This window comes from Leiobunum rupestre, chromosome 8 (assembly GCF_980474605.1).
Source record: "Leiobunum rupestre chromosome 8, qqLeiRupe1.1.hap1, whole genome shotgun sequence".
In the NCBI taxonomy this organism is placed as follows: domain Eukaryota; kingdom Metazoa; phylum Arthropoda; class Arachnida; order Opiliones; family Sclerosomatidae; genus Leiobunum; species Leiobunum rupestre.
The window spans coordinates 21,957,463-21,972,620 of NC_143391.1; the positions used below are offsets into that span (position 1 = coordinate 21,957,463).

General features: G+C 44.5%; 1 protein-coding gene across 5 annotated transcripts in view; it reads right to left on the reverse strand.

The window, feature by feature from the left end:
- The window catches only part of LOC149932749 (nephrin-like), a 153,441-nt gene that overhangs the window by 53,543 nt on the left and 84,740 nt on the right, over positions 1-15,158 (reverse strand). For all 5 annotated transcript variants that reach the window (XM_090155268.1, XM_090155266.1, XM_090155269.1 and 2 more), the window contains exon 2: positions 9,116-9,259. In XM_090155268.1, the coding sequence (XP_090011394.1) occupies positions 9,116-9,259 (144 nt within the window). The remainder of the gene's footprint in view (positions 1-9,115; positions 9,260-15,158) is intronic.

The following is a 15,158-nucleotide window of genomic DNA, read 5'->3' on the forward strand; positions in this document are numbered from 1 at the left end:
AGCGAGAAGAAGGGAGGCAAGAGAAGGAGAGATGGAAAAAATGCCCCTATCGATCGTTCTCCGTATCTGCTATAGACCAGAAGGGATTACGTCCGCCGTATACCTATATAAATCTTTCGTAACTCGTACAAAGTGTCAAAACGTATATATACGAAGAGGGCCCCCGACGGCAAGCTTACAGCTCCCAACCACCCGGACCGTTCATTTTTGGGAGCCACTTTTCCAGGTTCGAATAGAGAAAAGATACCACCCCCGACGTCCCTTCGAAATTCCAAAACTTAAGAAATTTAACGAAGACGGAACTACGGGATATACGCTCAGAAGTACGACAACCGGATGTTATGTCTAGTGACGTAAAACGGAAACGCTTTACGGAAGTTACCAAATTTCGATTTAAAAGTTTTCTAAAATGTAATAGTTTCTAATTTCCGTCGCTTTAAATATAAATCGAGAATTTGGGAAATTATTAAATAAGTACATACGTAATATATATTTAATAAAGGAATTTTAATTCCTCGAATGAAATAATATAATATTTGAAAAGAATTTTTATAGGAACCAAGCGGAGAAATGTTGATGGCATAAAGGAACAGAGGAGGATACTTGCAAAATCCCCGATATCTCGGACGATTGTAACGGGTTTTCTATAGCAATATACGTACAATAATCAGGCCGCAATTCCTCCGCAGCGTCTCGGCCGTCCGCGTTTTAATTAAAGTTGACGAAAGTTTAAACAAGCCCTTATCTCTGGTGGCCAGCTAGACCCGCGGAGCAGTTCGTTGTACGAGGCCCCCTCACAGCCCCCCCCCCCCCCCACACACACTCACTTCAGCGTGTGTATATGCAAAAGCAGCCGGCCGGCGTCCCTCTAAAACAAGAGAAAAGCGTGTCCCTTTTTGTACGTACAGCTCCATGAAAACCAAAAGCGCGCTCCGCCATATTGGGGCTATCAACTAGCCATACTCCCGCTCTCCGAACACCCTCGCTTCCCGCTTTTTCTTGATCGGACCGAGAAAGGATAAATGCAAAATAATTAGCGCACCAGCTGATGCCGGGTGGTCGCTCGATATGTACGACCGATCCGTGCCGAATATCGGATGGGTGTAAAAATATACCCCGACTACCGTCATAAAATATTTTCCTATACGAAATAAAGGGTACGCTACTAATCACCTATCTACGTGCTTTTCAGCTATGGATAATGGTTAGCTGATACTTCGATCTGACCTCGAGATAAAGGTAAAGTTTTCGCGCTCCAATTGTATCGCCTGGTAGCTCGCTTCTCCCTGAACACTGGTGTGCCGCGTGTGGAACACTTCTACAGGCGGCTGGCCTAATTTTGACCTACAAGAGTTAACGCACCGCCACCGAGAGGTCATTAAACTTTCAGGTCGATGTCGAACGGCCAGACTATTAAATGGTCACATATCGTTAATTAATCTTGGAAATAAAATCGCTTTATTAGCCGAAAGCGAACTAAGATCTCGATAGAAATGGGGGCTTTGTTTGCCAGAAAAAAATCTTTAGCTTCGCGTTGCTAGAGATTAAATCGAAGCGATATATATAATTGTTGCGGGGGGGGGGGGGGAGCGTCGAGGGAAATTAGTAGAAAATTGAGGGAGAAATCCAAGCGCTAATAAGTTAAGAGCGGCACGTGTCTCTTTGGCTGGTTTTCGGGGTCTTACTCGGGACTCGAATTGTCCGTTGTCTAGACTCGAATCTTAGCTAGGCTTCGCGAGTTAGAAAACAGGGGGATGATGCGCGACAGGCGGGGAGGAATTAACTAATAAGCGCCGAATATAATAACGGTAGGCCCGTAGATGACGGCAACTAGCGTCTCTCCTACCCCGAGTCTTAAGACTTCGCGAAAGGGTGGAGGGTTTACGGATGGAACGGACGCGTCGCCCTCCTCCTCCACGCGGTTGCTATGGAAACGTTTCAAAGAGAATATCTCCGTAGTGGTTCCTTCTGGTCCTTTGTCCCGTCGCCTCCTAGTGGTACGAACGCGATCGCTTTTGGCCTTCCGAACGGGACGTCTTAATTTTATTTCGCAATCGAATCGATGGAGTAAATACGGCGAAACTTGGTCAACTCGAAATTGCTTTGGCCTACCGTGGACCGCCACCCGATCATCGTAGGCGAACCAAAAGGTACAATATATATGACATCAGCGGCGAAAGAAAAGCGATAAAATTGGGAGTCTTAAGGGAGATGGGCGGGGGTAGCCAGTAGCGTAGGCAGACAGGCGATAAAATAATGAGACTCATTCGAAGTCGGGGTAGTTTCTCATACAACGGAGGCGATAATTAAGGTCGATTGGGTGAGGTACACCAACTAAATAAAGTCAAGAAAGTTTTAAAAAGACGCGGGAACCGCTATCAAAAATGAATCAAGCGTTTCGAGGAGAATTCAAAGTTGGGTTTTCTTTGGAAGAGTCCCAGCGGGGGAACAAACGAAGGTCGAGCGCGGGATATTCTTCGAAGAAGATTTAAGAAAGGAATTCGCCGCTTCTCCGCGGGCGAAGTCGAATGGCTCTATATAATAAAAGCGATAAATAAAAGCGTCTGGGAAGAAGGCTCATTATTGGAAGCTTAAAGAAACGCGCCATCGACGTGGTTGCTGTCCATAGATCTATTTGATTCTTGAAATAGTCTTCGTCGCCGCTTCAGCCGCGCGTCGTCCCATTAGTCCGGGGATAAACTTCGCGACGAAGAGCTGGGCGGACGCTGCCCAGACGATGAATGGTTACCTTAGCAACGGCTATTTCCCTAATACGATCTTCATCCTCCCCCTCCTCGCTCTCCATCCTCTACTCTTTCAACGAGGAACGTCGGAGATGTCGATGCCAGGAAGAGAGGATGGAGAGGAGGCGCGTATTGAAGCCCACCAAAGTGGAGGAGCGGGAGAAGAAAGGGGCGGCAAGATAGAGAGAGATGTTTCCTTGACCCCTTTAAAGAGCCATGAATGCGAGTGACATGTCGTTAGGCGAAGGGTCGCTCCCTTTCTAACGCTTCTTGAAAAAATAGCCACTAAACATAAAAGGCCAAAAGGATAAAAAATGTACTCCACTTTTTTCCTTTCGTTAAATTACGTGGCTTTTCTCGAATAGTGGCGGCGCGGGCGTCCAAGCCCACCCCTTTTTTCTATATACACTCGAGGCGCGCGCGTGCTATCAGAAACACCTTACGGAGGGACGTTTGATAGCCCGGGATATAAAAGGAGGCTTCACGGAATCCTTCTCTCGGCTGACGACAAAAAAAGGGAAAACTGAAAGGCGCGAGAAAGCCCGCCATCTATCGTCGGATCCTACAATCGCGATAAAAAGCATTTAGTGGGCGAAGCAGACGCCCCTATTAATATCAATTTTTGATGGCGATAATTTACGTTCGCGGGGACTCCCCGCTTCCCTCTTGGATAACTCGCGATAGACGCTGTTTCTGTTTTGGCTGGGCGCGATTGATATGATGGCGAGGCCGAAAAGCCCAACTGGGGATTGCGCGAGGAAAAAGACTCACGCAGTCTCGATTTAAGCCTACTCTAGCGGCGCTCAGCCTACGGCTAACTACGCGTGCTTCCAGCGGCTCGTATCTTAAATGGTTTCGTTGATATAAAGTTAGTAGGTCAGTATATCTCAAAGCCTCAATAGGCCGAATTTTGTAGTAGGAAGTCGAACTTGAGTAGGACGTTTTTGTTTGACTCTTCCGACGGCGGTGACAGGGACCTTTTAGTCGGCGCAGACTGATAAATAGCGAGGATATTATTACAATATAAAAAGGAAAGCGAGACCTCTTTTCTATTTTCTCGCGGCAAACGCTGCGATATGTTTCCGCAGTTTTTCTTCAGTCCGGAACCGCGTACGATAACTCACTGGCACTGTTAGCGCTCTTAATGGCCGTATAGCTTTCTATCTTTCCCATTCCCCATCGCGACCCCTTACTTTTCAGACCTCGTATTATAGTTAACGAGTCTCTCTACAAATATCAATAACTCAACCGTCCCGTCTAAGCCTGCTACCAACCAATTTACCTAGAAACAACTTACTGGCTGGCCGGTATTGATTTCTCCTCGAAACAAAATACGCTTCGAGATGTATAATTTGAACGGAGCCTTTTCCGAAGGCGCAAATAGATGGAATACGAATGGCGCGGACGGAATGGGGAAAAAATAGCGCGAAGATATAAATATAAGAAAAGGTACTACATCACGAATCTAATTCATTCCTACAAGACGCGTCCTGCCTTATATGAAACTTCAAAGGTGAACGAACGGGGAGAGTACGCGCTGTAGGTGCTGGCGCGAGGAGGATGATTGCCCGTCCAGAATCGCCGGCGATTTAAAGTCATCAATCATTTTCAACGCGATACTCGAGCTGGGAATTCTCGCTCTCTTTCCAAGCGCAAACTGCGCCTCGAAATGACTTGTTCTTTTGACCAAAAGAAAAGACGAAGATTCCCGCGATGCCAGACTACGCTTTGTCCTTGATCCACGCGCACGTTCAAGATCAGTCCACTCTTCGCTCGTAGGAGAAACGCGAGAGGAGCGATTGGATCGGCCTTCGATGGAACAGTCGACTAAGCTCGATGTCGGACTATAGGAGTACAAATGGCAACGCGGGAATATCTCGTATATACCTTCTCTGGCCGTGTCTGCTAGGATAAATCGCTCGGATGCTAGAGGCATTTCCTAGACACTCATATCGGAGAAATTTATTCTTCGGGATCGAAGGATATATTGACTCGACCTTCCCCTTCCAGGAAATAAACAGAAAGAAGAAACAAGGATCAGAGCCATTTGGCAAAGGATAACTACGCTCTTAAGCACTCTAACGAAATGTACGCATTGCCCCCAATTTCACCCATCCACCAACATACAACGTAAATTACGATTGCCCCATTTCGGCCAAAACACAACCGAGGCAAATATTTCAATGTTGAAAGATATTTCACTCAGTCGGGTACGTTAAAACTTACGCGAACAAAATCTTTTAAAACTCAATATTTATTAGCGGTAATCATTTTTATTTCAGGGCATTTTCGCCGATGTTTCTCGAACGAAAGAACCACGCCACGTATTCGCTTCTACCCAAGAATACCAGATTATCGAAAAACATTCGGCGGAGGCGAGTGGAAAGAACTGGCAAAGGATGAACGAGGGTGGGCCTCGAGATAACTTAAAGGAGAGAGATGGAGAGACTCGCTTTTCTTACTCGTATTTTTTGCCCCTTTTAGTCGGTTTTCGCCGCGAAGCCCAGAAGAAGCCATTCCGCATACTAAACTCGTTAGGCGCTTAGGAGGGCGAACGCGATGAGCCGCCTTTCTCCGCTCCAAAGGTTTACTGGAGCAACAGGGCCATTTTCGGTTGTCTATTTATAGAATAAAAGAGCGCTCACTTTCCTAGATAATATATACTTCGAATTAAGGATCACCTCACGGTACCGGATAAGGCCGTCGACGGTGGAGTTTGTTCGGGTTTAGCGCGGCTCTCCATCGACAGCGCAAATTGAATGATTCTTACCTTTAAGAAGGCATCACCGGAACAAAAATATTCCCCGTTCCTTTTATACGAATTAGCTCGGAGCTCTTTTTATAAGCTGAACCGCGCCGAATAATATATCGAAAGACGAATTTTCTGATTTCGGGCCTTAAAGTCAAATATTGAAGGGGGAAGATAAGGGGGGGGAGAGAACGGATTGCCAAACTCCAATGGAAGAAACAACAGCGCTCGAAACTCCGAAGAGAGCAAAAATTCGAAACGGCTTCTTCAGTTAGCTTTTAAAAACATTCCGATCAAACATATTTTTGAAACCCTGATTACATACGCCCTACGGTCGTTTCGGAAAAATAATCCCCATTGAAGTCCTTCTTTATAAAAGGGGAATAAAATACCAAAAATGCGTCTAAAGTCCACAAACTATCTTTACGCGTAACAACTATTTATACTAACTTCCGTGTGTACAGAAATCAAACGAACCGGATATAACTCGTTTCGTGCCTTCGCAAAATACCGAGACTGGAGTGTTTATCTATTGATAAAATAAAGATACGTCATTTCAATATTACTTACGCAAAGTATAGAATAGCTTGTTATTTTGATTTACCTACACTCTTAAAAAAAGGGTTTTTTAATGGTATATTAAGGGTGTAATATCTGTAAAAAAAACACCCTTTAATGTTAATTTAAACGCCCTAAAGGGATTTTTATTGTCCCAAATTAAAAACTTGAAAAGGTGTATAAAGGGTGTTATATTACCTCGTAAATTGAGTGATTTAACACCTGGTAAGGGTGTAGCTCCCTTAAGGCAGTAGTTTAGAACTTTAAAGGGAGTATTGTAGAACCCTGAAGGGGGTAGTGTAACACCCTGAAGGGAGTCGTTTGGTACCCTAAAAGGAGTAGTCTTGTACCCTAGAGGGAGTAGATAATAACCCTGAAGGGAATAGTTTTATACCACAAACTGTTAACAAAGGAACCAAAACGGAGGACATAAGCACCCCAAACAGTGTAAATAAACACCCTAGCAGGAAAACTACTTTCTAAGGTGTAGAATAACATCCTTTATAAACCTGTTAAGGTGTTAAATATGGGGCAAGAAAACACCCTTAAAGAAACCCTTTTTTTAAGAGTGTAGATTTACATCCTTTATTCGAGGTATCTTGAATTCGAACAGAGATTAAACAATTTAACCATTTAGTTATTATACTTACGTAAGCCGGTCTCCGAAGACGGAATTAAGCCGATATTTAGCAATATGTTCCTTAACTTTAAACGAATTCCAAGTAGGAAGTTTACTCGATGCCAAGAGTTTCAAACGGATGACTTTCCCTATTGCGTATACCTATTGTGAATCACCGACTGATGTCGGAGGCTCGAAATCGTCGTATTAACGGGGCGCGTAAAACCTCGAGAGAGCATTAGCGTTCAAATCGATATTTAAATTCTTAGGAGGTGTATAGGAAGGGGGGACTACATAAGGAGTTGGCGAAGCTAAAACCAATAATCCGCGTAAGTAAGGTCGACTTACATCCGCGCCACCCTCTCTTTCGAGATCTGGGAGCAGCCCATAGCGCCGTTCCAACCTTATTCAGAGTCAACGGAATCGTAATGAAATTATTGGCTATTGTTCAAATTTTACGATTGGAAAATTACCCTCTCTCTAGTTCTATCTCATTCTTTTTTTTCTACGTTCAGTTCCAATTCTTCCGATCGTTTCAATCCCTTTCCAAAGACTAAGAAGAAAAAACGCGAGACGGTAGGAAATAGAGAGAGAAAGCGCTAAATCCGGTAAAAAAGAATAGAAATAAACCGGGGAGAGGGTGGTCGAGGGGTTTGAAGAACGAAAGAGCCATTAATGGTTTTTCTTTAACTAATATCTCTCTCTGGGTGCCATTTGGATTTTTTTTGCGGGTCTCAGGGAGTGTAATTCACGGTAGACGTCTTCGATTCACGCCCGATTATCCTTAATTGCTGGTCCGTAAAAAGCTATTAAAACTGTTCATTTGTACCTGAAACCCTTCTCGCTCGCTTCCAGCGAAGTTGGGGATAAGAAGAAGTTGCAACGAGCGAGGAGAAAGGCGTAAAAAACTTTTATTCGCGCGGGCCCTCATTAGTGTTCCGCCAGCGGCGGCGGGCCTTCTTTTCGGGGCTATCGCTAATATTGGGATAGATTAACATTCCTTTTTATACGCCGACTACTTTCTATTACTACCGTCACACCAAAAACAACGCAACTTCCTAACGTACGCAGATAGATATTGGCCTAGTTTCGTCGGCGTTAAGAAAACTTCGGCATTCATTTAAACGACGTCTTTCGAATTAAAAACTGTCCTATTAACCAAGAATGTACTCGTAAATATCGGAGTCCTGATGGGGCCGGAAAAATGGGTCGCGGGGATACAAAAGGGGATAAAGATGTCTTCTCGAAGCCTCTTCCGCGTGATCTTCCAAATAGACGTTCTTTCCCCACTGGGAGTTGTTTGGCGAGGTAACTGATGAACGATGAAATGAAAGATTTGAGGTTGAAGCGTGCCGTTGCGGAATTTGGGCTATTCGTCCGGCAAGCGCGATGGCCGATCATATTTCTTTGTCAAAATTCTTCAGAGCGCCAATGTGTCTTTTCCGAGTCACGTAGATGGACTCTTCCGCGTCCGGACTTGTCCCTTCACATTTGTTTCACGGGAAAGACATTTTTTTCCTTCCTACAATTCGCTTCGAACCTTGGGCTCTGACGTTCGAGTGGTTTCGATTAAACGGGGTAGTTATCAGTTTCAAATCATTGGCATTTGGATAAATTTCGCTCAAACATTCGTTATCCAGCCATTATGGTCAGTATTTTAAAAACATACGAAATTTTCCCGAATTGTAGTTTTGACCTGTTTTGACCCCGCGGTGTGTACTGGTGCCCGCCATCTTGGAAAATGGTCGCCATAATACCTTTGTAATTGAAGGGAAGCTAAAGTCTGTTTAGGTTCTCGAGACAGTCTGAAGTCTTGAAATTTTGGTGGCCACTGCTGTAGTTGCAGTGCACAGTATACCGCCATCAAAAGGTCAAAAATATATTTTCTAACTTTTTCCCGATGTTTTGTCTATAATGGCTGTACTACGTGACAGCGGAAGACAAGACCTGTCATACTATTATCATTTAAAAGCACTATCATTTGATTAAGTAAACGCGCTGCTTAAATTTAACAAAGATAAGACGTATAATTTCCACGATTGAAACTTGACATGGAATTCTCTGGTAAGACAACGAAAACACGCGAGGACCTTTCCTTATACAATCAGTTTCTATTGGCCAAGAATTGGGTCTTATATCGGAAATAAGAAAAAACAAGAAGAGGCAGGGGTGGGTGCTAGATACGACAGTGTAGCGCGATACAAGCCTCGAGGAAAGGAATGGAACGAAACACTCCATCACGAGAGACGCATTAAAAGAGTGAAATGGACTCCTTCGGCCTGATACGAGGGGACGTTGTGTTTATATATACACTCGGCGAGCTAGTCAGAGTATATACGGTCCTTGTTCTAAGGAACCACCACCACCATCAGGGGGAGCGGATACGAGGGGAGAAAACGAATGAAACACCAACGTAGCGTCGTTGAGCTAGTGGCGGAAGCTTACCGAGAACGAATCCATCTTTGCTCCACTGCACGTTGCCCGCTTGGTTTGACACTTCGCAAAAGATCCTGACGGTCTGACCCTCGATGATTTGAGCGTCTTGCGGTCGTATCCTGAATTGCTGTTGCGGCTGCTGGCTGGCCACGGCTACAAACGAAACGGATAAAAAGAAAACGTTAGAAACGACGATTCAAGAACTCCGTCGCGTTACGTACATCCCTATAGAAGCCAACCTTCATAAATACAAATTGAGTCATTAAACAACGATACTGTATGTATAAGGTAGACTACAGTCACCAGTCGCAATTTCGTGGCGCCTACCTCGAAAAGCCTTTTCGTCGCGTATATATAGAGAGAGGTACGACTGGAACCCAAACTGGACGCTCTAAATCGAATACGATTTCGGGCCCGATGATAGATCTCATCCGTGGCGTTCAAAATAACGTAATATTTTTTAACACCTAGGCGAAAGGCTAAGTGTATATGGTGCGAAGAAACGAGGGTGGAAAGAGTTCCTAACTTCCCATATTCATAATTTTTAAATAAGCTAATCCCTTGGCTATTTATTCGGAGAGTCGCGAATAGAAAAATGGCTCGTAGCTATTAATGGCGGATCACTTAATGCGAAAGTCGCGTTAGCATTCGACACCGTTGCCTAGTATCAAGGTTGGCAAGAACGAGCCAGAATGAATTAATCCACCCTGGTTTTAACCACAGAAAAAATCCATGGTTAAAACTACTTTTTTTCTATTAAAAAATATTGAGAAATGAATTAGATATATTGAAAAAACTAAAACTTAACCTTCACTTTTTGTCGTAAGTAATGAGAGCTAGATATAAGTAATTGGAGGATTTTAAAATTCATTTTGCACGTGAAAATACGCCGCCATGTTTGGGTATAAAAGCAGGTAAATTACCCTACCATACCTCACAATGTAAAGGTACTGTCACGCGCAAAAACGTTATTTTTAAATCGGTCAATTTCAGCATTTTCGAAGTAATGAGGGATAGATATAAGCAATTTGAGCATTTTTTTATAAGTTGTTTTATCCGGATCAAACCACCGGTACAGCCTGTTTTAACCATACTGGATTTTTGAATTTTTAAAAAAGCAGTTATTTTCCCCAACCCTGCCTAGTAGAGGGAGCATTTTCCTCTTGGCACGACTATAGGCAAACCGGAAGGCGACGCGGTCTTTTACCAGCATCCGTTTGACCTTGGTCGACCTTAGCATGGCGGAGATACCAGGCTATATCTAAGGCTCGTGTCCTCATTCTTTATTTACCTTAAAATCTGGGTTTAAGCATTTTTGGTATTCTTTGACAACCACATTTTTACGTTTAAAACCCAGCTCCGGGTGTGCTCCTTAAAGTTTCCCCCAAACATAGGATCTATTCTATCTCGTTGAAGAAAGCTGCTTTAGGCGTCTGGCCGTATTAAAGAAGTTTGAAGCGAGAAATATGCAAATCCGAGATGTTGAAGCGAGGTTTTAGGGTCGACCCAAACGTGGGACTGAGGGGGAAGCGGGTTAAAGGAAGAAAAAGGGCGTAAAAATGATGGAATAGCTAAAAATTAAAGGCACAAGCGAGAGAAGGAGAAAAGCTTCTTACGGGCGAGCGCCTAAAACCGATAGACCATTATATCGCGGACGAGGAGGCAAAGAGGGAAATTTCTTTCTCTATATACTTTCAGTTCGTTTCCAGATCCCAAAATTATTTCATACATTTGTAGACTCGACTCTTTTTTTTTGGACGAAAGAGAATTCCACGGAAGAGTGAAGCGTAGGGGAGGGAAGTTAGGAGTTGGAAATGGGCTTCTATACTTAAGCGGTATCGCTAAAGGAGGAAATGAAAAGGGTGAAGTTTGAACGGGATTACCCCGAAGCAAACTCGGAGGTGATGCGTGAGTTAACTCTCTACATATCTATTGTCGGTTGCCCGGGGCGACGCGGGTGTAATAACGGGAGGAGAGAAAGGGATAGAGTCGATATAGTCATAAGTCCCCCTTGGCTATCGGCCAAAGACTAAGCCCTAGCGCGCCATTTCTAGATGAAGAGCCTAGAAAAACTTTACTTAGTCGAGTCCCGTATTACGTACGACGGGCCAGCCACGGGCGAGTTTCGTTGGATTGCCCGATAAAGAGAGGCTGATATAGACGACTTACACCCATTCGCTAAAAGCGAAGGAAGGCTAAGGAATAAATAATGCTAATGTAAACTCCGCCGGTTTACGCGAGAGGGCGAGAAAAGTGTGAGTCTCTGGCGAATTTCTATCGGCTAAATCTTTCTTGAGGATGGCGAGAGCCGAACAAGAAAGCGCCTAAAAAGCGGAAGGCGAGGAAAAAAGAGAGACAAAATGAAACAAAAACTGATTCTGTAAAGTTTGTCTTCTAAAAGTTCCGTTTTTTTATCATTTTTCCGTGATAAAGGAAGGATCCGTTAGAGGTCAAACGAGGTCGTTGCTACGAATAGCCCAGGGAAATAAGGCGAAAAATGGCCCAAACAAATTAGTAACAAGCTAATTCCAACGGTTTTGTAAGGTACTTATGCGGGGGGGGGGCATTTTGTAAGTTTACGTTTTTCGCAATTTACGCTTAAACCGTAACTCGTAGAAGAAAACTGTCAATGTACAAAACAAAAGAAAGGGGCTTTACAACTAAGTCTAACGGTACTTCAATCATCTTTCTGTGACGTACCCTTCAAAAGTTACATTTGAAAGAATCGGCATTTTGAATTTTTGAACTTTCGTGCGAGATTTTACTTATTGAATATGAAAAAAATTAAATTTGTGAAAAACAACAACAGCATTTTATTTAATCTACATATTATCAAAAAGGTCATCATTTTCATCTCCAAGAACATCTTTATAAGCATTGGTGCAAGAAACCCGTTACATTCTCCACACATCGCGGAACATTTCATGTCGTATTTCCAACATGAACACGCTTTCCCACAGTTGGATGATTTACATCCACAAAAATTAGTTCCAAAATACTATCAGGTGCTCGGGCTTTCTTCGTTGAAGTTGCCATTTTATCAATTCTATTTTTTTATAATATAATATAATTTAATTTCTCTATAAAACCGAAAAAGGGCGGAATATATGTAAAAAGAAAACTAGATTTGGGGGTGCGTTAATTAAATCGCTGCGAAAACGAACCGATATAGGAAAACCGCAAACCAGTATTGGTAAAGATCGGTGATCTACGTACGTCGAATCTATACATGGCACGTCGACCTCTTTGGGCCGTGGCATTCTGGTTCTCTTCTGGGTGGCAGCGGAGGTAGCGAGGAAAATCTCTTTATCCTCGGATCCATCCTCTCTCTCTCTCTAATGAGACGAGACAAAATGAGGAAGGAACGGGCGCCGACATCGTCCTTCGAAAGCCTCTTTTCCGGGGCCTACCGCGACAGGCTAGGCTAGCAGCGCCGCGGACGAAGGCGCTAAGCCGCTTAGAATATGAATCTCAGAGGCGGCTTCTAATTTCCTCCAAGTTCCGTGATTAGGCTGTCGTTAAAAGAGCGAAATCTCGAAGCGAAACGAGGACGTTCGAAAGAACTGAGGCCGGTCGAAAAGAACTATACCGGTCGGAGGCGGGGATGATAAGCTCGCTAAATGAGAGCGAAACGGCGAATCAATTTAACCACCTTCTAGAGCGCTGTCGGTTGATTAGACTACCTTCGTCGACGTGGGTAATATGGCGGTCCATGGTGTCGGTAGTAAGGGGTGTTTTATCTTTCCCGAAAGAAAAGTCGAGAGCCCGTGAAAAGGGGTAACGTGGCAAGATTGGATACCGCGGTGGTTGCCCCTTGGCGGTCGTGATATCCGCCACACTCCGCGAGAGGAAAATCTGTTTCGAAAATCCCTCGGAGCCTCCAGCTAGGCGGCATTTCACCATTAACCGATATACCCCCCTCTCGCGGCGGCGCCGGATTGAAGGAGCTTTTTTTATCCCGGTGTTCCTCCCCACACTCGGCCCCGCAAAGTTTGGGCTTTGCGGGATCCGAACCTCATCAAGTATAAAGAAGCTCATTACTGCCGTCCAAATAGCCTTTCGAAGGGTCCGACGGGGGTCAAACTTAGTTCGCTAGGCCGAAACAAATGACTCGTATGATGTATAGTCTAGATGCGATTTTAATTATCCGCACGCGCCTTGATTATAGAGTAAACGTTTCGGCCCATTGAGAATTACGTCTAAAGCCAGGCGCTCACTGCTCTTCGTAACGTCTCCATCCTACCTTTCACGAGCCTTTGCTTCGTAACAGGGACAATAACTTTTGGAAGGCTGGACGGAGAGCCAGTGGGCACCTAGCGTAAAGGGATTCTCCTTTCAGGATGGACTCGGTTTGGACAAACGCCGCTATACCAACTCCTTATATAACGGGGAAAAATTCGTAAAATAAAAAAAACAAATGGAAAATATATTTTTTGGCCAAAGTAAAATTTTTACTCTAGCCATCGGATGACCTTTTCTTTATTATTTGGAGAAAGAGAGAGAGAGAGAAAAAGAGGGAATTTGACGTTTTGGGGTCGGGCTCCGTTTCCGCACCCGCGTATTGATCTCCGGGTGACGCTGTTTCGCGGGATTGCTGGCGATCCGTGGCCCCCCTCCGCCGTCGTATACCCCCAAACAGGAGCCATCGCTCACCGAAATAGGGAGAAAAGTTGGCCGCGATCTTAGCGAAGAAAGCGGCTTCCCCGAAGAATAGTAAAAAAGGAGCGTCAAGGGGAAGAGTGAGGAAAACGGAATACCGTCAGTGGAGAAGAGAGGCCCGGCAGCGAGGAGGAAGGAAGATGGAGAAGGATGCGGGCTGGAGAAATATAGCGGACGACGGCGATCAACTTCCGAAGAGATGCGGCGGCGGCGGCAGGAGGAAAGACCGAAAGAGCTTTTAAAGAAAAAGGACGCGAGCTACATTTATACATACATAGAGAGAGAGAGAGAGAGGGAGAGAGAGGGAGAGAGGGAGAGAGAGAGAAGCTGACTGCTCTCTCTCTCCGTGGTGCGGCCAGCCTAACCTTGTTTGGAAAACGTGACTATAGGGAAGATGAGAACGGACCGAGAAAAGGTTTAAACCCGAAGAATGTGTTTTATCCCAGACGAAGACCGATGAACAATTTTTTCCTCGACCAAGAACTCAGTTTTCTCCTATCTTTCGCTCTCTCCGAATTTTTTTATTCTTTACTTACACGCATCGCGCTATTCTTTCAGTATTTTTTTCTTATTCGTTTGTATTTCCGAAAAGCAGAAGAGAAAATTCTCGGACCACTAGTTTTAAATCTACTTTTAAGCCCCCTTGAAACGTTACCGTTCCGGGGGTTTATATCGAAAGGACGGCAGGCTGGAATCGCGGCCCCACCAACCTCTTCTTCTTCGTTATCTCGCTTCCTTTCTCTCTTTTTTAGCTTTAGCGGCAGACGTTGCGACCAATTTTTAGCAATTGCCCATCGCGCCGAGAGAGAGAGAGCGTGTGGGGGGAGGGCAAAACGAGACTTAAAAAGTCTACGCGCCACAGACCCACGAAACTATGTCTAGCGACAAGTTAGAAAGAAGCGGCTATGGGGAAAAAAACACCAAAAAGAAGACAGTGTGTGAGAGAGTGAGAGAGCCAGCTTGTGGTTTTTAAAACCTGACCGAAATATACTCATCGGAATTGAGCCGATAGCTTAGTAGAAGGTAGAGAGATTGTCGAGAGATATTCGCGTATATGAAGGTCGAATTCGGCGAGGCGGCGTTCGACTACCAACTCGGCAACTAACCCTTTGCCTCCGTTATATCCCGAGTCTCAGAAATCCGGCGCTTGCCTTTGGTCGATAAGATGAGAATTTCGTGGCGTATAGCGAAAGGTGGGAAACTGGAAAAGAGGAGACGGTGCGAGAAAGCTTCTAGGAATCGTGGCCAGCGAGAAAGCCCGGAGGTGGGAGGGACCAAACAAAAATTTAGACCCAGACTAAGTCTATCTATATACTCTACGATAAGGAAAAGTTTTTAATGGAATTTTCGATAGAGTTGTTACTGAAATAAGAAAATAACATAAACAGCGTAA